This window comes from Rhinopithecus roxellana, chromosome 1, assembly GCF_007565055.1.
Source record: "Rhinopithecus roxellana isolate Shanxi Qingling chromosome 1, ASM756505v1, whole genome shotgun sequence".
Lineage (NCBI taxonomy): Eukaryota > Metazoa > Chordata > Mammalia > Primates > Cercopithecidae > Rhinopithecus > Rhinopithecus roxellana.
The window spans coordinates 89,677,563-89,701,568 of NC_044549.1; the positions used below are offsets into that span (position 1 = coordinate 89,677,563).

The following is a 24,006-nucleotide window of genomic DNA, read 5'->3' on the forward strand; positions in this document are numbered from 1 at the left end:
TGTTTCACTTGAATTATTTGTGGACAGGATGTAAATGAGGATTGCACTGGCATTTCAAAAATGTCCCTGCCTATGTATTCACCCATCTATCCACCTCTCCACCCATTTGCCTATTCACCCATATCACCCATATACTCACCCACTGATCCATTTATCCATCCACCCATCTATCAACCTACCCATGCATTCATCCATCCTTTCTTTTATCCATCCATCTACCCCTCAACCCACTCATCCACTCATCCATCCATCCATTCATCCATCCATCCATCAACCCACTCATCCATTCATCCATTTTTCCTTTCCTTCCTTCCTTCCCATTCCTGTATCAATTTCCCTGATCCAGGCCCCATTATCTTTCACCACTAATATATATACAAGTGTATATGTATAATAACATGCACCGTCCATCCAAAATCTCTTTTCAAAGCCATTAAACATACCATATCAAATTAATCATCCTTCAACTTGTCTCTGATCATTTCACCCCTCTATTCAAGAACCTTCAGTGGATCTCTAATGTCTAGAAAATAAACTCCAGCTTCTCACTCTGACACCCAAAGGCTTCCTCGACCTGTCTCCAACCTCACTTTCCTTATTTTTATCTTTAATTTCAGTCTTCCAACATCTAAAATATGCAGAAAAGGAGAGAAAACAATAACAAACACCCAGGAACACACCACTCAAATTAGATAACAACATTTTGCTATTTCTGCTTCAAAATTATTTTTAGGAAGCAAAATGTTATAGATACACTGGAAATGTTCTTGGTCTCCTTCCTTCCTCCCTCCTTCCTCAATTACAATTCTGAGACTGCTGTGTATTCTTACACATTCTACATTTGCATAGCTTTATTTCAGCCAGGTGTCTAACCCTATGAACCATATAAAGTATTCATCTGTGTTCCAAATTTTATAAAAACATCATACTGTACCTTACTTTTTTCACCCAACATTAAGTTTTCAAGTTTTATTCACATTGATACTTGTAGATCTAGCTCATCTTCACTATTGTATAAGATTCCACGATGCAACTACCCACAGCCTATTTAACCATTTCCCTAATGATGGACATTTAGGTTATTTCTGTTTCTCTACTGGAAACACCACTGCTGCAAACATTCTCATACAGTTTTGTGTGTGTGCAGATATGCTAGAATATCTTTGGGTTATATTTAGAAGTAAAATTGTCAGGTCAAAAGGTCTGTACCCCTTCCTGCACTGTTACTAGATACTGCCTGATTATTCTCAAGGAGCTGGACTTATTTACATGTTTACTGGGAATGTATGAGGGTCCTGAGGCTCCACATTCTTGCCAGCACTTAGGATTGTTTTACCTACCAACTGGGAGTCAGACTGCATCTCATTTTGTTTTCTTTTACCTTTTCCTGATTACTAGTAATTATGAGCATCTTTTCTTATATCACTGACCATTTAAGTTTCACTTTTTAATTTTTTTTTTAGGCAAGGTCTTGCTCAGTTGCCCAGGCTGGAGTGCAGTAGTGTAATCATAGCTCACTGCAGCCTCAACCTCCTGGGATCAGGAGATCCTCCCACCTCAGCCTCCTGAGTAGCTGAGACCACAAGTACACACCACCCACACTTGGCTAATTTTTAAAAAATTATTGTTTGTAGAGTCGGGGTCTCCCTATATTGCCCAGGCTTGTGTTCAACTCCTGGCCTCAAGTAACCCTCCCACCCCAGCCTCCTGAAGTGCTGAGATTACAGGTGTGAACCACTTACCTATGTATCTACTGGGTTGTTTTTTCTTTTCTTATTAATTTGTAAGAGCTGATTTTATATTCTGGGTATTAACTTTTTATTGATTCTGTGCATGCCAAATATCTTCTCCTTGTCTTGGCCACATTTTCTATTTATTTATTGTTGTATGGAAGATTTTTTTATATATATAATGAAATTAATCAATATTTTCTTTTATGGTTTGTGCTTTTTAATGCTTTCTTTAAGCAGCCGTTTCCCATACCAAGGTTTTAAATATTAAATGTAATCTACATTGCCTTTCAAAAGTCTTGAAGTGTTGCTTTTTACCTTTAGCACCTTAAGCTTTCCAGAATATATTTCTGTAAACTAAGGTAAAAGCCTTATATTTTTCCACATGAGGAAAGTATATGTATATGTATGTATAAAATCAGCTCTTACAAATAATAAGAAAAGGACAAACAATCAGTTGAATCAGCCCCATGTACTACGTAGTCATCCTTTTCCCTCTGATCTGTAATGCACCACTGTCGTTGACTGAGTTTCCATTTATGGAGGGCTCTGTTTCTGGGCTCTTTTCAGTCCAATTGATCAGTTGGTCTAGCCCTGCTCTAGTAATGTCTATTCCTCCAGAAGAAGCCTTGATAGCTGATAAGGCCAATGCTCCAACAAATACCAAAAAACACATAACCTTGTGAGGTGTGGTGGCTCATGCCTGTAATCCCAGCACTTTGGGAGGCTGAGATGGGAGGATTGCTTGAGGCCAGGAATTCAAAAACAGCCTGGGCAACAAAGTGAGACCCTGTCTCTACAAAAACTGAAAAAAAAAAATTGCAGGGTGTGGTGGCATACCCCTGTAGTCCCAGCTACTCAGGAGGGTAAGGCAAGAGGATTTCTTGAGCCCAGGAGTTTGAGGCTGCAGTGAGTTATGATCATACCACTGCACTCCAGCCTGGGCAACAGAGTGAAACCCATCTCAAAAACTAAACAAACAAAACAAAACACAAAAAACAAAAATAAATTTCTATTGTCTTAATTTTCTTATGATCCAATATATTTAGAAACTAAAAATAAGAAGCCTTTAAAAACAAAACCTTTGAAATTGTTTTTTAAACCCAAACCTAATTCTGAATAATTTGTAGTCAAAGAAATTATAATGAAAATTATGAAATATTTATATATGAATGACAATGACAGCATCACTTATCAAAACTTCTGTGATACAGCTAATTTGTGGCCGCAGTGGCATCAGTTTTCAATTATTCTTGTTTTCTAATGTATACCTTTAAATGACATTTTCTAATTGCATGTGGCTGGCACACAGAAGCATTATTAACTTTTGTATATTAATCTTTAAGCAGCCATCTTGCTGAATTATCTTTCAGCAGCAAGTGTGACTTGCTGTTGGCTTTGATAATACCTCTTATCAGGTGGAGTTCCTATTTATTCCTAATTTGCTAAAAGTTTTTGTCTTAAATGATAAAAAATCAGAAGCATGCCTTTTAAGAATCAAGGGTGTCACTTCCCTCCACACTGTACTGGATGAAGGTCCTAGCCAAGACAATAAGGCAAGAAAAAGAAATTAGAGGTTATAAAAGAAGAGGCAAGACTACCATCATTTAGAATTCATCAGTGAGTGGTTCCTGAGCATATTTTCTTATTTCTGACCCTTTGTCTAACCTGTATGCCCTGAAAAAATCTTCCTTCATCCCATCTCCAATCTCATTCTCATTAAATTTCTTCTCAAAGTCTAAATAATCATCCCAATAATAGCTAATATATATTATAATCAATTATATATAATAGATTAGTATATATTTTTTACATTATTTTATATATAAATATAGATTATGTATTATATAAACATATAATATATATATTAGATAGAAATTATATATTTTATATATATATATTAGAGACAGGGTCTCTCTCTGTTGCCCAGGCTGGAGTACAGTGGTACAATCTTGGCTCGCTGCAGCCCCAAACTCCCAGGCTTAAGCAATCCTCTAGCCTCAGCCTCGCAAGTAGCTTGGACTACAGGCATGAACCATCACACCTGACTAATTTTTAATTTTTCTGTAGAGATAGGGTATTGCTATGTTGCCCAAGTTGGTCTCAAACTCCTGGTCTCAAGCAATCCTCCCACCTCGGCCTCCCAAAGCTCTGGGGTTACAGATGTAAGCCACCACGCCTGGCCTAATAGCTATAATATTATTTATAGATTGTTCATTGTGTGCTGAGTAGACATTTTACATAATTTTTTAGTCCTTACAACAACCTTTTGATGGAGGCTATTATTAGCTCCACTTTGAAAATGACAAAACTGAGAGAGTTTAAGGGATTAGGCAGAGCCCACACAGCAGGAAAGTGGCAAGACAGAGATGAAATCAGAGTCTGGCCCCAGCCTTGGCCACTGCACTAGACTACCCACCTCTTCATGATCCAGGACCCAGATTTTCCTCCCACTGGCTTCTGCTTTGGTGTGGATTCCATCTCCCACTTTCCCTAAATCCTGCACATCTGCTGTGGGCGCTGTGACACACCACTCAGATCCCCTTCAGGCCTGGGGAACGTATTCCCCAGCTGCAGGAAAGTGCTGCCAATGGACACCCTCAGGTGTCAGCCACTTTGGAACTGCCTTGGTTGCACAGGCATCATCTGCCCAAGCCCACAACCTCTTTTAGAGGGAACCCACATCCAATGACTACCCAACATGAGGGTTTAAAGGCTCAGCCTCCTCGCTGTAGCCCAGGACAACTCTGAAGGGCCAGCTTCAAATGCTGCTTCCCCCACCTCTTACCTTCCCCATCCCAGGTTAGAAGTTCTTCTCCCTCTGAACAAACTTCTGTGGTGATAACCATCCCTTTCTGCTGTATCTGAATGAGTTACCGCTTCACACCTGTCTCGGCTTTCAGACTGCACTGGAAGCTCCTTGAGGGAGAGGAGGGCATTGTGTCTGAGTCGTTTATCTATCTACTTTACTTTTTTTTAATTAATTTTTTTGAGATATGGTCTCACTCTGTCACCCAGTGCAATGGAGTGATCACAGCTCACAGCAGCTTCAACTTCCTGGGCTTAAATGATCCTCCTGCCTCAACCTCCTGAGTAGTTGGGACCACAGGCACATGCCACCATGCCTGGCTAATTTATTTTTTGTAGAGATAGGGTGTCCCTGTTTTCCAGGCTGGTCTCAAACACCTGAGCCCAAGCAATCCTCCCCCTCAACCTCCCAAAGTGCTGGGATCACAGGTGTGAGCCACTGCACCTGGCTCTATCTTCTTTGGCACCTGCCTTTACCACTGAGTATGGACTCTGGGGTTGGACACATCTGGATTTAAACCCTAACCTCACCTTTCTTGGCATCAGTTTCCTCATCTGTAAAATGGGATAATGGCAGCATCTTCCTCTTAGGTTTGAAGAGTTAAATGTGTATAGAATGCTTAGCCCAGAGCCTGGCACACTGCAGGCATTTGCTCACTGTTTGTTATCTATAATTATTGTTTACCTACTGTCATGCTAGTGCTAATATATGTTTATTAAATGAGTTGGGAGTGCCTGATGATGACCGGCTTAGCAGGCTCTACTGGCAGAGTGACCGTTCGCGACTTCATCTCCCTGGGAGACGGTGGAGATTGGCTGAAGGCGCCTCATCCCTTGGCAGCGTGCCCACTCTGCTCTCTCCCTCTCCTTCCCCATGCAGGCCTCATAGCTGGACCCTCCAGCATGCACGCCCTCACTCTACTCTCTCATGCAACCAAAAAATAAAATATAAACTTGGCTTTGAATCCAAGGCCACTGGTGCTTTTGATCTCAGTTACAAAGCAAGGCAATTATGGAACACAAAAAGCCCTGATTTATTTATGAAATGCGATGGACATCTTCGAGGCGGGAACGAGAAAACTCACTCAAGACCAAGTCCTTGTTGCCACACAGTGAATGGCTGCTTTCAAACACAAGCCCCCCACGTGGCCTCGCTTCTCTGCAAAGAGTCTTTCCTCATTAGCGCTTCCTCCTAACACCACAGCTTCCAACCATCAAATTCACATCACGGCTGGGGCAAGTAATTAGATTCCGCAGGCATCAGAGCATAGAATAATGGATGGCTATTGTTAAGGAGGCTGAAGAAAACAGAATGAGATTGGAAATGGAATGGGCTTCAATACCCAGTTTCAGAAACGGTTAGTGGGGAGAAGGAGAGCAAGTGGGATGCGGACTGACCCTCCCACCTGGTGCAGCACATGGGGTAGTGACTTTAGTCCTGGAGCTGGAGGTGAAAACCCGAGTTTGGAGCCAGACTCTGCATTTGCCAAACACGAACCTCAGTTTCCTCGTCTGTGAAACAAGGAGGTTGGACTGGGACTCATTCTCTATGTATGGTCCCCAGACCAGAAGCATCAGTATCACCTGGGAATATGCTAGAAATGCAGGTTCTGAGGCCCCACCTTAAACCTACTGAATCGGAAACTGTGGGACTGAGGCCCAGCAGTCTGCATTTAATAAAGCCTCCAGGTGATCCTGATGCACGCTGGAATTTAAGAACCACAGTTAGGTAATGTTTAAAGGTGAGGTCACAAACTCAAATGTACAAAGGGCCAGAGAATCAAAATCAAGGAACCACGTAAGGTAAAATATGATAGCAGGGTCAGTGGAGTGGCAGAGACAGCGTGCCCAGGCTGACGGGGCTGGCGGCCACTCAGCTACCGCTAGCTGATGCCAAGTGTGAGTCCACGTGGGGCTGGTATAGTTAGAGCTTCTGATTTTGCAAGAGAAACACAAAATCGTGATTTTAGGAGAAATCTTTAAATGCTTAAATGTCAACTTAATCTTTTTTAACATAGTATGGGCCAAGAAGATTATACGTCAGAGCCAAACTCAGTTGTGCACTGCCATTTTTCAGCCTCTGTTCTGAGTTTTTTCCTTCGACCTCCATCACAATAAACTCTACGCACTGGCTCTTGCCTTTCTCCAGACCCTGAACTCCCAACCTCCTTTCCCCATTCAGCAGGCTCTTATTCATATGCCAACACCCAACTCCAGGGGCCCTTCTACTGTGAATTTATTCTCAACGCTTTGCCCCACTTTCCACCTCTCACAAAGAAGACAGAGAAGAATCAAACAGGAGGCCAAAGAACTGACACACAGAAGGTGACACCGAGGAGGAAGACATGGAGAAGTTACAAAACAGTCTTTTCCCACAGAGGAGGAATTAGGACCTCTTGGCAGTTACCCTCCTGCTGCTTGAAAAATCACTCAAATAAGGACACTGATCCCATTTGACCGGAATCTAACAAAACGAAGTTTTAGAAGGGTAAATATGAAGAAACACAAAAGCAGAAGTCAAGGGCTGGATTAAAAAACAATTGATACAAAAATACCTGGGACTTTTTGCTGACCGAGAGTTCACTGTGTCAATCAGGTGGTAAAACAATCATTAAAGAGGCAAACACCTTCACTGGTCTTATTATGAGAAATAAAGTGTCTGGACAGCCCTGCTCTGCCCTGAGCTGCTCAGACCTTCCTAGAGTATTCTGACTGGTTCTGAATAGTAACTGCTGTCGGTCAGAGGAGACCTGAAGCATGACCAGGGAGAGTGACTGATATGGGGACAGAACACAAAGCCAAATTCCAGGAGGACGATGGAAGGAGCCTGAGACATCTGCCCACAGGCAGGAAGGACCGGTGGATGCTCACGATTCCTGCCTTCAAGCAACTGACAGGTTTCGATGTGGGTCTGATCTGTTTGGCCCTCTAGGGATGATCAGGACCCGTTAGCGAAAACACTACAAGATTCCATTTCGGCATTTGGGAGAATTTTCTATTGATCACGGATGTCCCCACATGGAATGAGCTATTGTGAGAGGTAAGGAGCATTCTTTATTGAGGGACATCTAGCAGAGGCGTACAGCTGCTGTAGAGGATGATAAAAGGCCTGGAAAAGAGAGTCCAGTAGCCATCTCCTGTTTTATTTCTCCCCTCTTCTTGTAAAGGCACTCCTACTTTTCTTGGGGAACCACCCCTCACCCATTCTCAGTCCCATGGTTCAGGTGGAACTGAGTTTGCATCTGGCTTCAGCGATGGGTACCTTTCCTGGCCTGGTGAGGCAGAGCCTTGCAGCGCCGCAGCCACAGAAGCAGCCCCGGGTGTGCTCACGTGACCCGTGCTGGACCAATCAGAGACCAAAAAAATCCCATTCTGTGAAAAGGGACTTGAAGCAGAGAGGATGTAAGCCTGGAGATGCCAGGGGCCCTCTGGTTATCACATGGCAGGGGGCTGACTATGAAAGAGCCCCCTAGCCTCCCCCCAAAAAAGGGAAACAGAGAAAACAGGAACAGAGTTGCAGAGAGACAGAATTCTAGTAACATCCTTTGTTCCCCTGAAGCCCCCCATGCCTGAAGCCAGGCTTATGACTAGTAAGATCCCTCTTTCTCTTAAAGCAGGGTAAGCTGCATTTCTGCTGTCTGCCACCATAAGAGTCCTGATCACTAAAGATGGCCTCCCGGATCTCATTCAGTTTAATTTTGCTGTGGCTGATCCACATCTCACACTTAAAGCAAGGGCCACGTGTGTGGGCTTCTGGAATTTGAAGTGCTGCCTCTAGTCATAAGAACAGACTCCACTGCTAAATGGGAAATGGGGAATCATGAAAAGGTAAGTTATGAAGTCAAACCACCTCCCGCATCAGTAAGAGGCTGGCAGGCAGGGCAGCTGCCCAGGCCCAGGCCAGAAGATAGGCACAGGACAGACACCTGGCCTAGTAGCCACTCCCATCTCCTGCAGCCTCACTGCCAGAATGTGGCTTGGTAGAGCCCTAGGACCCCAGCTCAGACCTGGGGAGTGGTTTCTGTTCTTAGAGATCACTGGCAAGCTACCATTTAATAAGCACCTACTAGATACCAGGGCTGGGGGACACTTGGCCCACCTCTACGTATTAAAGCGGCCCCCTGTGAAGTTGGCATTGTTACCATCTCCATTTCCCAGATGAGAAAACTGAGACTTAGAGAGACTTGCCCAGGGTGCAGTGATAGGCGGTTCTGAAACAAACTCCAAAAGCCCAGCCACGCTGCCTCCTGCTGGTAATGACAAGGGGCCCAAAGCAACCAAGTCTGGGTTCTCCTTGCAGCCTCCCAACACTTTACTTCCTCACCTGTAAAATGGAGTGAGTGCGGATCCCCAGTCTGACCAGAGAGCAGCCTCCATAGTTGCTTTGAGGTCTGCGGGAACTATTATTATGTAAAGAGTGACGGCCACCGTTCTGAAATTAGGTATAACTGATGCAACACAAAGGGGCCGTGCTGTGCAAAGTCAGACAGCCAGGCTCTGTCCGTGCCTCTCTCCAAACCCCTATGGGCTGGGTTATTTCCTTTGTTCCACAGGCACAGGCCTGGTAACAAGGCAGCCAGGAGCTCAGCTGTAGACATTTTTTTCATTATTTTCCACCCTGTTAACCTCCATCACAAGTCAGGCTGCTGTCAGCCTAAATGAGAACTGAAAAGATTTATCTCACTTGTCCCAGGGCTCAGCTCAGGAAAAAGACCCTTCATTTCCTAAAGGCCTTGATGACCCTTTCTCTGTGAGTCACTCCCACCCAGGAAAAAAGATGTGACAGCAGCAGCAGGCGGGGGCTGGGAATGGAACCAACACTCCAAACTTGCAGACGTCTGGATCACTTCAGTTTGGCTTTGCAAAGCACTGTGTAATTTTTTTTTCTTTGCACTGTATTTACCTTCCTAATTATGTTTGCTTATGCAAATATGAAAGTTAGCCCACATTTCATAAACACAACCCCAGAAGGAGACCAGAAGCATATTGTGTGGCAGGAGAAAATTAGCCTGCGATTACAATTTTGCTATAGAAGTAATCCTCAAAGTGGACAATCCAAACGCAGACCATGGAGAGATGATTATATTTTCAATCAACTTGTCCTCTTTGTGCTTCTAGCAATCTCAGGTCACCAAACCCCTGAAACTGGCACCTGGCAAGAAGAGATGAGCTAGATTCTTTTGGTAATAATAGTCCCTTAAATCTGCATAATAATAGTCAGCTTTCATGAGCACTTACTAAGTGCCAGGTGATGCTCTCCACGCTGTACACAGGAACAACAAGCCTGTTAATCCTTCCATTTGCCCATGGGTATTTATCTCTATTCCCATTTCACAAAGGAGGAAACGGAGGCACAGAGCATTGAAGTAACAAACCCAAAGATACACAGCTAATAAATGATGGAACCAGGATTATGAACCCAAGAACTTAAGAATTCTGGACCCAGAGGCCACATCCCAAACCACTTTGTAATAATGCCACTCTCCCTGCACACCATTTGTTTAACCTTCACCCTCCTGGGAAGTAGCTGACCTTAACCCTGCAGGATAGACAAAGAGGATGAGTTTCACGGAGGCTAAATAACTTGCCCATTTTACAGACAAGGAAACTGAAATTCACAAAAGTGAGTTTAGTTCAAACATTTGCACAGCACCTTGTACATGCCAGGCACTGCAAGGAACATGGGAAACAGAGACCTCAGTGCTCCTTCCACACTCAGCTTCTGGTTGTTCATATGGGTAAAACCTTTCTGAAGGCAATAGGGTACACTGTCAAAAGCCTTAAAAATGAGCATACTTTCAACTCTAAAATTCCCACTGCAGAAATTGATCCTAAGAAAGTAACAGAGAATGTGACAAAGAAGCTCACAGCAGTGTTATTTATAAGAGTAAAATAACAGAAATAAACTTAAGTGCTCAACAATAAGAGATTAAATAAATTAGGGTACATCTATATAATGAAATACTATGTAACCATTCAAAATGTTACAGAAATATACTTATTGATGTGAGAAAATGTAATATAGTGTTATGTAATTTGTTAGGTGACATAAGCAGGTAGTAAAATCATATATGCATTATGATCTGACTTGGAAAAAATGCATATGTACACTAGAATATATACACATTTAAGCACTCTCAGAAAATGTATTTGCATTTGCACACATAGAGAAATTCCTAGGATATCAAAGTGATTATCTCCAAACAATGCCATTTCAGGTTATTTTAATTTTTGTGTATGTGCTCATCTCCATTTTTTTAAATTTTCTACAGTGAACATGTACTACTTACCTAGCCATGCAAAAGTTTTTATTTTTGTGGCACTGATTGCTGAAGTGGCTAAGACCACACACTCTTTAAAAGGCACATCCAGGGTTCAAATGGGCTCAGCTCTCAGCCACTTGCATCCTTCAATGCACCCGCCCCTCCTGTTCTCTTATCTCCAAACCACATCCCACCCTGGCTGGTATAGTGTTACCATGGGCCAGCTTGCGGCAAAGACCTGGGACATGTGGGGCAGCCTACTTGCCCACCTTTTTGAAGAGTCTGATGACATCCTCACTGATCTGGGAGAGGCGGACGATTACATTGTTCATGAAGATGTCATTGAGGGTGGCATGGTCTCGGCTCTCCCGCCGGGTCTGATGCAGAACCAGATACCAACAGTTCACAGGCGAGAGGAGGTACTGGTCCTTCCTGTGGAAACCAAGAAAGCTCAGGTTGGCTACCTTGGAACTGTAATCAAACAGTGGTTTATGCTGTCACCCACCTCGGCTCTTTTGACTGCCACAGTGCCCCTTCAAGGTCAGTCTTGTTGTTACACATTATACAGCTAAGGAAACAGGCTGCAACAGCTGAAGGGATCCTCCAAGGTCACAGACCAGCACTGGGGCCAGAACTCAGGTCTTTTATGCCTATGTGGTTCTACTCTTCCGCTGAATGTGGTGCTTGCTCCAGGTACCTCTACCTTCTGGGAAGAAGCTACCTCCCCTGGGGCTAAGAAATACTAAACCAATTGTGTTTTAAATATTATACTTGTATGATTTCTGGAACTATGCAACAGAAAGAACAAAAAGTAGATACTTCCACTCCCCCATTCTGCCTCCCTCAACCCCTGTAATTTTCTTGGGCTCTTGACTTATTTGTTCTTCCCTAGGGATTGGCTTCTGTCTCTTGGGCTCTTGGAAACACATGCCTTTGCCCCTCCATGGAGCTGTTGGGAAAGGGGCTAAGAGGGTTCAGATTCTGTATTCAGGAGGAAGGGTTAAGGAAAATGCAAGTACCTACAAGACAAACCCTTTGTCCTGCAGTGACTGATAGGTTATTAGCACTCTCTAGCTGGGTGTGATGCTAAAGCAGGGGTTCTCAAAGTGTGCTCCCAGACCAGCAGCAAAAGCATGATCTGGGAACTGGTTAGAAATGCAGACTCTCCAGTCCCACTCCAGACCTGCTGAGTCATGCACCCTGGGGGTGGGCCGGCAATCTGGGCTTTAACAAGCCCTCCAGAGGATTCGGATACTCACTCAAGTCTGAGAAACACAGATCCTTATACTATTGTTTCCTAAAGCTCAGGATGCTAATGTGACCAGAGAAAATCTGTCTCTTGGCTCTGCAGATGCTCCTCAACTTACTTTGGGGCTACATCCCAATAAACCCATCAAAAGTTGAAGATATCCTGAGTTGAAAATGCATTTAGTAAGCTCAAACTATGGAACATCATAGTTTAGCCTACCCTACCTTACACGTGCTCAGAACACATTAGCCTGCGGATGGGCAAAATCGTTGCACACAAAGCCTATTTTCTAATACAGTGTTGAATATCTCATGTAATTAGTTGACTGCTATCCTGGAAGTGAAAAACAGAATGGTTTTATGTGTATTTAAAATATGGTTTATACTGAATGTGTATCACTTTCACAACACTGTAAATTCTCAAAATTCGAAGTCGACCCATGGTCAAGTTGAGGACCATCTGCATCTGCAAAGACCCCTCTGTGAGCCTCAGAAAAGGGTGGATACACCCTGTTCTCCAGGAAGGAAGAGAAAGGGCGATTCAAAAGCAAAACCAAACCAATAACCTTTTGCTGCCACGCAGGGCATCTGTGCTAAAGCTCTTGTCCTCTGACCTAGAGTCTCTCCCTGACTCCTTTCCAGTGTGAAGAGAGATGTTGGAAAGCTCAAGGGTCCCCCCAGGCCTGCCTTGTCCCACCCATGTCCTGAGTGTGGACCACCTCCAGGAGCTGGCCAAGGTTCCGCTCTCAGAAAACACAGCCTCCCACTATTAGCATTTTTGAGGAAGGCAATTGATATGGTTTGGTTGTGTCCCCACCCAAATCTCAACTTGAATTGTATCTCCCAGAATTCCCACATGTTGTGGGAATGGTCTTGGGGGCCAGTCTTTCCCGTGCTATTCTCATGATAGTGAATACGTTTCATGAGATCTGATGGGTTTATCAGGGGTTTCTGCTTTTGCTTCCTCCTCATTTTCTCTTGCCACCACCATATAAGAAGTACCTTTCACCTCCTACCATGATTCTGAGGCCTCCCCAGCCATGTGGGACTGTGAGTTCAATTAAACTTCTTTTTCTTCCCAGTCTTGTGTATGTCTTTATCAGCAGCATGAAAATGGACTAATACAGCAATTCTGCTGACTCCCATTATGACCACATCCACCTCACCAAAGCCAAGCAGAAGGACCTCTGAACTGCTGTCCCTACCCAACCCCCACCACCCATCTCTCCCTATCTCCTGGGGCTTGGGAAGGTAGGTGGGGGAGGGCTACCTTGAATTCAAGGAATTTTTCTTTTTCTCACCAAATGTGCTAAAAATCTATCTAGGCAGCAGAAATTTGAGAGAAGAAAATTAGATTTAGATAAAGGATGGGAACTACCTAAGGAAAAGAGGGGACGATGAAGCATTTAAAACACTGCTGTGAAACAAACAGATTTCTCCTTAGCTTATAGCCTAGAGAAAAAGCCAGGACACTACAATTAGACTCCAACTAAGAATCCCTCAGCATCTACTGTGTTAGGTCTTGGGTGGGCTCTGGGCACCCAAAGGTGGCCGTGATGCACACTCTGCCTTGGAGGGGCTCACTGCTGAGTGGTTGCATCAGAAAAAAAGAATTAGAGAGGAAGGTGGTTCCAGTCTATAACAGAGACACACGCAGAGCATGGGTTCTGCTGGAGAAGCTGCAAAAGGCATCGTTCTTCTCTAGTGCATTCTGGGTACCAGGAACATGGCCCCTTCTATTCCCACTGGAGCCTTCATGCTTTTCCCTCTATCTGGAATACCACAGTCCCTGCTCTTCTCATGAATGCCTGTTTCTATTACTTTAGGTTCAGCTTAGATAATACCTCCCTAGAGAACACTCCCCTGACCACACGCTAAGGCAGTGGTTCTCAGTGTGGCCCCTGAACCAGCAGCAGCAGCATCACTTAGGAACTTGAAAATACAAGTTCTCAGGGCAGCCCCAAACCACGTACTCAGAAGCCCTAGGGCTGGGCCCAGAATCTTGTGTTTTAACAAGCCCTCAAGGTGACTTGGATGCATACTAAAGTTAGAGAACTTCTACCTTAAGGAGTTTCCATCCCTCCCCCTTACCCTACTGTGAGCTCTTTGAGAGCAGGGATCATTTCCATTGTGTCATCATGTCCAGCACCCAGCAACGTGCCTGCCATGTAGCAGATGCTATGGAAGAGAGACCCATGAGAAAAGGTTGCATTTGTGCTGGGTCTTGAAGGATGGGTAGGAGTTTTCCAAATGATCAGAAGTCAGAGAGAGGGTGGAATTCTGGGTACAAGGAACAGTGGGTACAAATATAGTGAAGTAGCTCAGAAGAGCTGGAATTCTGAGTGTGTTAGTGGAGGACTGTAGGACATGAAGCTGGGGATACAGATTAAAGGCCCAGTTGTGGGGGACACTGCCAGACTAAGTGGGTGGGACCCCTTATCTTTTAGATCATGTAGTTCTCAACCTGTCCTGTACATTAGAATCACGTGGGGAGCTTTTAAAAAAAAAATCAAGACCCAGGCCCCATCCAAGACAAAATCAGTATCTCTGAGGGTAGCACATGGTACTCATATTTTTATATTCTCTAGAAGATTCTAATGTGCAGCCAGAGCTAAGAATGCCTGCATTAGGCCGGGTGCAGTGGCTCACACCTGAGTCCCAGGGCTTTGGGAGGCTGAGGCAGGAGGATCACTTTAGTCCAGGAGTTCAAGACCAGCCTGGGCAACAGAGCAAGACTCCATCTCTACAAAAAATTTAAAAATTAGCCAGGCGTAGTGACACACACCCGTAGTCCTAGTTACTTGGGAGACTGAGGTGGGAGGATCACTGGAGCCTGGGAGGTGGAAGCTGCAGTGAGCTATGATCATGCCACTGCACTCCAGCCTGAGTAATAGGCAAGACCCAGTTTCTAAAATAAATAAGAATGTCTGCTATGGGCAGTGGGGAGCCATGGAAGTTATTTCAGCAGAGGTAGGATATAACCAACATGTGTTTTGGCATGATCATAGAAGGCAGATTGAAGGATGAAGGGATGGATGGGTAGGTGGGTTGGTGGTTGAGCAGGGATATGGGGCTTATGGTAAGAGGACCAGGCAGGAGGTAATCTTGGTTCAAAAGAGAGATGGTGAGGCCTGGGTGTGGCTTGTGGCCAGAGAAGGATGTTCTTGAGAGACTTCTCAACAGGAGAGCAGATCCTCTTGGAAACTTCCTGGAAACAGCAGAGAGAGGAGGAAGGAGCAGACGGTGATTCCGAGGCTCAGATCTCAGGTGACTGGGTAGATGCTGATGACATGAACTGAGATAAGAACTACAAGGGGAGCAGTAGGTTTGGACAGAAAATGCATTGCTTGTCTCATTTTCACTGCTTCCTAGGTGGTGATGGAAATGGAAAGATTAAAAGAGAGATGGGATAATTGAGCTGTTACCTAAATTACTTCAGAGGCTTAGCTGAACCTGGGAGGCAAGAAGTGAACAGCACCAGGGAATTAAATGTGCAAAATTATGGAAGCCACAGCCAGAAGGTGAGTTTCAGAGGGAAGGAAAAAGACAAGTGATCTGGAACTGATGGGGAACTGCTGGGACAGTTTGGGGACCATTAACTAGGTCATCTAGCCAGAAAGATGAGATGACAGGAAGGGCAGAGAGGACAGCACTGTCCTTATCAGAAGCTGCAAGCCAGGAGGCAGTGTGGTATAAGACAGAATTGCAGGAGGCACAATGAGCCAAGGCAAGGAGGAGGATGTTACCCAAAAGAAGCCGAAGACTCAAGTTGAAGTGAGCAGCTGCTGCGAAGATTCCTTCCAGCCCTCGTTCACTCCTTGCATTTGTGTGTCTGTACTCAGCAGGACTAGGTGCTGCGAGTGCAGTAGCAACCAAGGCTGCAAGACCCTGCCCCGCAAGTCTTCCACTTGAGTAAGGAGATTCACAAGGAACAAAAAGTGATGAGGCAGCCTCATCAATGCAGTCATGGGAACAGAGGGGAGCCTCCTTCCAGATCTGGTGGTGAGGTGGGCATGCATGGCTTCCTGGAGGAAACACTTTCTAGACAGAACTAAAGGTTGGACTGGAGTTTCACAGAGAGGAGCCTTCAAAGGGGAGAAATGCGATGAGCAAAGGCCCAGGGAGGAGCAGGAGAGGGAGAAGCAGGTAGGGAGGGGGCCCAAGCATGGTGTTCTGGGGTAGGAGAGTGAGGACAGCAGGTGAACATGGAGACTGAGGCAGGGGCCACTTGGCAAAGGGCCTATAACTCTCATTAGAGTTCAAGCTCCGTCCTGAGGTCAGCAAGCAGCCCTTGAAGTGTTTAGAGGAGGGGAGTGAAAGGGTAAAACTGCACTTTCAAACTCTCACTCTTGGCTGCTGTGCAGAGCTGGGGGCCGGGAGAGAAACTGAGGGATTCAAGAAAGGCTTAGGTAGGAAATTGACTGGACAGGGAGATTGATGGGATGGAGTTGGAGCTGGAAGTTGGGAGAGAGCAAAAGATGTCCAGGATGACTCCCCAGTTTTTGGTTTGGGCACGTGGGGGAGAAGAAGGAGCCTCTGTGGAGATGAAGAGGAGCAGGTCAAGGGTGGGGTGGGGAGGGAGGACGATGACTTCAAGTTGAACAGGATGAGTTTAAAAGGCCGTGGGGCCTCCAGATGGAGCTACTGGGGCTGGAGAGACAAACATGGAAGCCAGCAGCAAGGAGTTGGATGCTATTTAAAACCACAGAACAACAAGGAAGGCTTTACAAATGCTGTGGCCACATGGCAGAAGAGGTCAATCCCCGGGAAGCCTGGCAAGGCTGTGGCTGAAGGGCTGGGGCAGGGCCAAGCCGCAGCGGCACCTCCCCTCCTGCTTCCCTGAAAGAGGGCAAGATGAGACAATGTGCAGCCCGGCCTTCTCTGAGATGCTGTCCCAGGCCTGCCGTCCGATCAGCGGCCCGTTCTCTAGGTCCATCCCAGCATGGGAACTGCTAGTTCTGCACCCCTACCTTCTCCTAGCCCTGGTTTCCTCCTGTGGGGCAGGTCATTTGTAGTCTAAAAGGCTGGGCTGAACCGACCAGAGCCAGGGTCAAAAGTCGCTCTGTAGAAAGCTGGTATCTGTGACCTTGGCCACAGTGGTACTAGGCAGGCTCTCACCATGACTGAAAGAAGAAAGAAGGCCCACAGGTGGTACTCAGCACAGCAGTAGAGGACAGAAAGCCACCTGGACGTGGGCATGGGTGTTCACCGGTGTCTGCCATGCTAGCTGTGGACTCTGGGCAGGCCACCTATCCCCTGTGGCCTGGCCACTCACACCATGGAGTCACTCTGGGCTTAAATGCCAGAAGAGAGCTCTGTAGTCATTCTTCAGCAGTTCATGCATTCCATACATTTTTGTTGAATATTTCATATAGATCAGACCCCAGGGACACAATCTTGAGCCCAACAGACACAGTTCCTGCTTTCATGGAGCAGAGAGCCTGGTGAAGAGACAGACACCCACCACTAGCCCAATAATGTGGGTAGAGTTAGACGTGCAGAATGTGCTGGAACAGAGGGGAGCCTGTGCCATGAGTGCCTGTAACAAGGGGGCTGGCCTGATTTTTGGGTCACTGAAGTGTCCCCAAGGAAGGGGTCATTAAGCTGGGTTCCAAAGGAAGAGTTGGAGGACGCTAGTGAAAGGGGCTGGGCAGGTAGGCTGGCGGGAGAAGGCTCCAGGCAGAGGGAACAGAATGGGCAAAGGCGCCTTGGGTACAGAGCTTGGGGCATTTAAGGAACTAAGTAAAGAACAGGCTGGCTGGAGTGTGAGGCAAGGCAGAGGAGGAAAAGGGTGCAGAGTGAGGCTGGAGGGTCTCGTGCACTCCATCTTGTCCCCATCTGGCTCCTACTGGGACTGCAGGAGGGAGGAAGCACGAAGGCCGCGGACGGCAGAGCCAGACACAAGGCTGAGGAAAACTTGAGCCTCTGCCTTCTCTGTTCCCGGGGTTGTTTGCCCCTTTTGAAAGCGGAACCCCTTTGACCTGAGATCCAGCTCTCTGTGTCAGCAGCCACTTTTGTCTTCTGCAGCCTCATTTTTGGAAGACGTCAGAACGAGTGAGGGCCAGTGCTCTCGGCCAAGGCACTCAGAGCCACCCTTCTGCTTCTCCAATCTTTCATGCAAGTGTTGACCCAGCAGGCAGAAGCTGCTGAACTAAGACATCACGTTAGAACTTTTACATATGTATGTATATATTTTCTTTTTTTATGGCCAGAAAATAGCAATGAACATTTCTGGTGAGTCACAGCTTTCTTTCTTTGGCTAGGGGATCTGGATATGAGGTTCCAGGAGACTGCAGCTAGGGGAGCCAGGCCTTGCCAAGCTAGTGAGTTGGGAAAATGAAATTAGCAGTGAGCCAGTTTCTCCAGCTTCTCGGCTGAGGGCCAGGAAATTCCGCTTAGCAAACAAAAACCATTTCCAAGCTTGCAGAGCCCCATGTTCCAGATGAATCCAAAGCCGCTGCCCTGGGACCAGGGTCCCTCTGGGAGGAAGGCAAGCTCCTGCTCAGGCTTCCTGCCCCCTTCCAGGACCTTCTCAGGCCTCACACTGGGCTTTCCTCCCAGAAATGCTAGCTCAATCAGTTCTATGGTCAGAAAGGTGCATTTAATCTCCTGCTACCTAAGCTGCCCCAAGCGGGATTCGGGATTCATTGCACTTGCTTGTAGCATGAATCATTAATTCAGCCAATAGTGTGGGCCTGTTCACACACTATTGTGTATGAACACACGATACAATGGTATGCAAAATGAGCCACACTTCCTGCTTCGTGGACCTTACAGTCTAGTGGGGGGTCTCAGATAACAATCAGATAATCACAAAAATCAATAGAAAATGGCAGTAGGAAGAAGGGCTCTGAAGGAGAAATGCATGGAGCCTGAAGAGTCTTTAACAGGGGCTGCCCTCCCCTGGGGAAGGCGGAGGGGAGGGAGCAGCAGGGGACCCTGGGGTCCTTCTCATCACTGAGACCTGAGCTGAGCTATTTCTCTTCCTGGATGCCCTCCCTGGCCACCCACACATCCTATGTCACCCTATGTCATTGCCATTACAGCACTCCACACCTGATGCTTGTCATGTTCTTTTCCTTCTTGCTTGTAGTCTTTGTCCCCTCTCTAGCTTATGTCCATCCTACTCATCAGTGCTTCTCTGGTGCCCAGGCCGGCCTGAGCACACAGGCACTCTCAGAAAATATTTGTTGAGTAGGTGAAAAGTGCCCTCTGAGCTCAGACTAGAAGGATGGGAAGGTTTTAACACAGCACAGCGATAAGGAAGAGCATTCCCAGAAATAAGTGTGAAGGTCTCATGGGCACGGGCATCATCTAGAACTGACAGAAGGTGAGTGTGGCCAGAGGGCAGAGAGGGACTGGATGAGGGTCAGACAAGACTGAACATGTAGCACAGCCAGGGTCCTGAATGACAAGACGTGCATACCGCTGCGTCGAGAACGACAGGGCTGCATACTAGTTTTCTAGGTGCTGTCACACAGGACCAAACATTGAGTGGCTCAGACAACAGGTATGTGTTGTCTCACAGTCCTGGAGGCTGGAAGTCTGAGATCAAGGTGTCAGCAGGGTTGGTTCCTTGCAAGGGCTGTGAGGGAGGATTTGTCCCAGACCTCTCTCCTGGCTCCTGGTGGGTTGCTGGAGATCTTTGGTGTCCCTGGTGTAGACACAGCACCCCAATCTCTGCCTTCACCTTTCTAAGGCATTCTCCCTGTGTGTTGGTCTCTGTGCCCAAAGTTCCTTTTTTTGTAAAGATACACACCAGTCGTGCTGGATTAGGGCCCTTTCCAATGACCTCATTTTTATCTGATTACCTCTATAAAGACCCTGTTTCCAAATAAGGTCACATTTTGAGGTACTGGAGTTTAGGACACCAGCATAGGAATTTTGAGGGGACACAATTCCACCCTGATATGGTTTGGCTGTGTCCCCACCCAAATCTCATCTTGAATTGTATCATAATCTCCATGTGTCATTGGTAGAACCAGGTAGAGATAATTGAATCATGGGGGCGGCTTCCACCATGCTGTTCTCGTGATATTCACAGTGAATGAGTTCTCACAAGATCTGATGGTTTTATAAGGGGGTTCCCTCTTCACTGGGCACTCTTTCTCTCCCCTGCTGCCCTGTGAAGAAGTGCCTTCCATCATGATTGTAAGTTTCCTGAGGCCTCCTCAGCCATGCAAAATTGTGAGTCCATTAAATAACCCTTTTCTTTATAAATTACTTTACAAATATTTACTTTATTATCTCCCATCCACCAGGAGTTCCCCAAGGAGTGTGAGGCTGCCATGCTGGGAGCCAGAGAATGCAGTCCAGGGCCTGGGTCTGGCACTATTTGGTAGCCCTGAGACAGAGTCATCCTGAAGGGTACCAATTCCATCCATTGAGTCCCCCGGCCAAAGCAAGCTCTGCTTATCAGTTGGGGTGCTATCGAGTCAAGAGGCTGGGGTTCAAATGCCAATTATGTCCCTCACCAACAAAGTGAACTTGGAAAGTTATTATAGTTAAATCTTCTCTTTCCTTATCTGTGAAATGAAGTGACAACTACCTCATAGTGGTACTTGGAGGACTAAATGGCACAACACATGCAATTCTCTTAGTGTCAAACCCTGCACATAATAGTAATTTTTATTGTCATTACCATTATTACCACTAGGACCTTACTAAGTTGTTGGGAAGATCTAAGAACTGATGTACATGGACAAACAACCTATGATAAGTGTTCTAAAAATATTGGTTTTCCTCCTCCATTACTACTTTCTTCTTTTGCAGACTCTCATGTGAACTTCAAGGCCCAGTGAAATGTCCCTGTGACTCCCCCTCCATCCCAAGGCAGAAAGATTCACGGGCTCACTGCTTCCTCTGGGATCCCATTCCTCACACTGCAGCATGAGGGTACACGTTGGTGTCTGATGTCCAGCAGCACCTCTGAGCTCTCCTTTGACTTTCCGGATAGATTCTTGGCACCAGAACAAAAATTTCTGCCTCACTAGGAAATGCCTGGTCAACCTCATCTCTTTCCTTGCAAGCCCCTTTGCCTTGGTTTATCTGCCCACAGAATGGGTGCAACATGTGGCATGTGCAGCACTAGGCAGAGGAAAAGACCCGGATCCATGGCTTCCTGATTGTTTGGTGCCTGTGCTGTGCAGGTCGTTTAATCTTCTAAGCACCCCACACATCCACATCACCAAGAACCAAGTGCTATATTGGATGTCTGATAGGTATCATCTCATTGCAACTTCATGGGAAATGTGGTCTGCGATGAAGGGGCTATTTTTATCTTTGTAGGTGAAGACACTGAGTTTTTGAGAAATTAAGTCATTTTCCCAGAAGGACATGGCTAGCACAGGTAAGTGGCAGAGCTAGCATTCCAATCTGGGTTTACCTGACTCCAAAATGCAAAACCAGGTCAGTTCTTTCACCCGTCAGCTGTGGGTCTGAAGTTAGGGCTCACCCTGCCTTGCCTTTGGGTCCCTTGCCTATCAGTTGGGGACGACAACACCTTCCTTGACTCCTTCAACTCTCACCAGGGTTCTTGGGAGGATTTAAGCAGCTAAGGGCTGGGTAAGGAATTTGCAAAGTGTAAGGTCCTATATAATCTTCGAAGGTTATTATTATCCTATTTGCCTAATAGAATAGCATCAAAGCTAAACCCGTACATATTACTTTTTGTGAAAATCTAATTTTATATATCTATTTTTCATTTTTAGTATAAAAATTAAATGATAGAAATGTATATATGTATATTAAAGCATATGTATGCATAAAGAAATCACATCCTAGTTAATTCTTTGGTAGTTGCTGATCAGAGTCTCTGAGGATTCCAGGGAATTTGGTGTGGGACCTGGGAAAGAGCCAGATGGAAAAATTGGAAGGAGATAAAGGAGCTTCAGCCATTGCAAAATCCACTCTTCAGGCTGAGCCTCCTATCTAAAAATCCCTTCCCCTGGTTGAAAAAAAAAAAAAAAAGGTTCTGGAGGATAAAGAAGGTGAAGATGAAAGATGCTCACTTCGCAGGAGGAGCTGGAATGTGACTTAGAGCGACTTGATGCTGCTTCAGGATTTCTGCCACTCCTGCGCACCACCACACTTAACATCTCCCTGTTGATGTCTTTTTTTAACTTCAATTTATTTACAAAGAACTTCCCTAGTTTCAGCTTTTAAAAAAAAGGATCATTTGTTATAAATAGAAGGTAACCAAAAAAGTAAATTCAATGAAAACCAAACAGTATATTCAATCTTGAGGTCTGTTCTCTATTTGTTAAAAAGGAGATTGGAGGGCATTAATAACACACTAGTACCAAACTGAGTCTTTCTCCTCCAGGCTACCAGAAACCTTGAAAGAGAATTGAAAAGATAATTCAATATTTATGGTTCCTGTGTTATCAAGAATCCCGTTTCATTTTGATCATCCATATTACAGAAATGATGCCCTTAAAATACCTGGCCTTTGTGTGTATACCTCTGTGCATTGGGGACTCACTACCTCCCCAGGCAGCCCTTGCACTGGTGGATGGCTGTGGCTACTGGAACGTCCTTAATGTTGAGTTGAAGTTTGCTTCTCTGAAAATGCTATCCTTGGACATCACCTCTCCTTCTGCAGCCACACAAAATAAGTCTATTTGTTAAATATGTTTAAAGAAAGCATTTGGTAGTGTCTTGGTTAATTTGGCCATTCATTGAAAAATCTTTGATAAAGCATCAATTATATATCAGAGAGAGGGAGACTAGAAATGGTCCCTTGCCTTCAGGCAGCTGGCAGACTGAAGTGAGAGAACCAGATATAGGAACTGGATCACTCCTTCATAATCTGATGCAAGCCCCACACAACTCACATGGGAGGTGAGAGGAACAGCTGACTGTAGACTTGGGATCAACCAACAGCAGGGGCTTCACCAAGGAGGCAAGCCCTGAGCTGGCCTCTGTGTAGGAGTTGACCAGGAGGATAATAGCAAACCCCTGATGCTCATCCAAGGAGGATGTGATCAACATGGATGGGTGATTCTCAGGAAGCTCAAAGCCAGCCCAGAAAGGTGAAGGAACAAAGTCAGCAGCTAAATGCAGTTTTGCATTTTGGAGTCAGGTAAACAAAGATTGGAATCCTAGCTCTGCCACTTACCTGTGCTAGCTATGTCCCTCTAGGCAAATTACTTAATTTCTGGAAAACTCAGCATCTTCACCTGGAAAGATAAAGATAGCCCCTTCCTCGCAGACCACATTTCCCATGAAGGTGCAATGAGATGATGCCTATCAGACATCCAGTACAGCACTTGGTCCACAGTGATGTGGATGTGTGGGGTGCTTGGAAGATTAAGCGACCTGCACAGCACAGGCACCAAACAATCAGGAAAGACGGTGCTGAGAGAACAGCAAGTCTGGAGAGTATGACCCTGGAAAGCCATTACTAGCTTGATATCAGTTGCATTAATAGTAATAGCTGTGAATGGAGACACAAGCGCTACTGGAGGGCTTTCTTCATCTCCACCTCATTCTAAGCAAATATTTTAATTCTGAATCCTTTTCACATTTATATGCTCAATCTATATGCAACAAAAGTGATTCTCTGTTTAGGAATAGCCTGGAAGGCTAAGTCTAAATTATAACATCTCTTTAGAGAAATGCTACATCTGTGAAAAAAATCCTGTGATACTTTATCCCCACTAAGAAGTGTTTTCTTGGAAATGAAGTTAGTTGTTCACAGGAATCCTCTCTCCCAACTGCTCTGTGAAGCTGAAAGATGCTCCAAACCTCCTTTGCACAGGATATCTGCATAGAATATTATTCCCTAACTAGCCAAGTGCCACCCAGCACTTCCCAAATTCTAGCTTTTCCCAAATGTTTAAATCATATTTAAATAGAACTCCCTGCTGCTTTTTTTTTCACAGCAGTTAAACTAGCAGCAACCAGCACTTAACCCTCTGCATGGAGCACTTTCATCAGGTACAGCCCCGGAAGGT

The 24,006-nt window shown here is 45.5% G+C and overlaps 1 protein-coding gene across 1 annotated transcript in view; it reads right to left on the reverse strand.

The window, feature by feature from the left end:
* SRGAP3 (SLIT-ROBO Rho GTPase activating protein 3) overlaps positions 1–24,006 on the reverse strand; it is a 267,671-nt gene that overhangs the window by 109,400 nt on the left and 134,265 nt on the right. Inside the window, exon 3 of the mRNA XM_010369901.2 lies at positions 11,071–11,233. Coding sequence (XP_010368203.1) covers positions 11,071–11,233 — 163 coding nt within the window. The remainder of the gene's footprint in view (positions 1–11,070; positions 11,234–24,006) is intronic.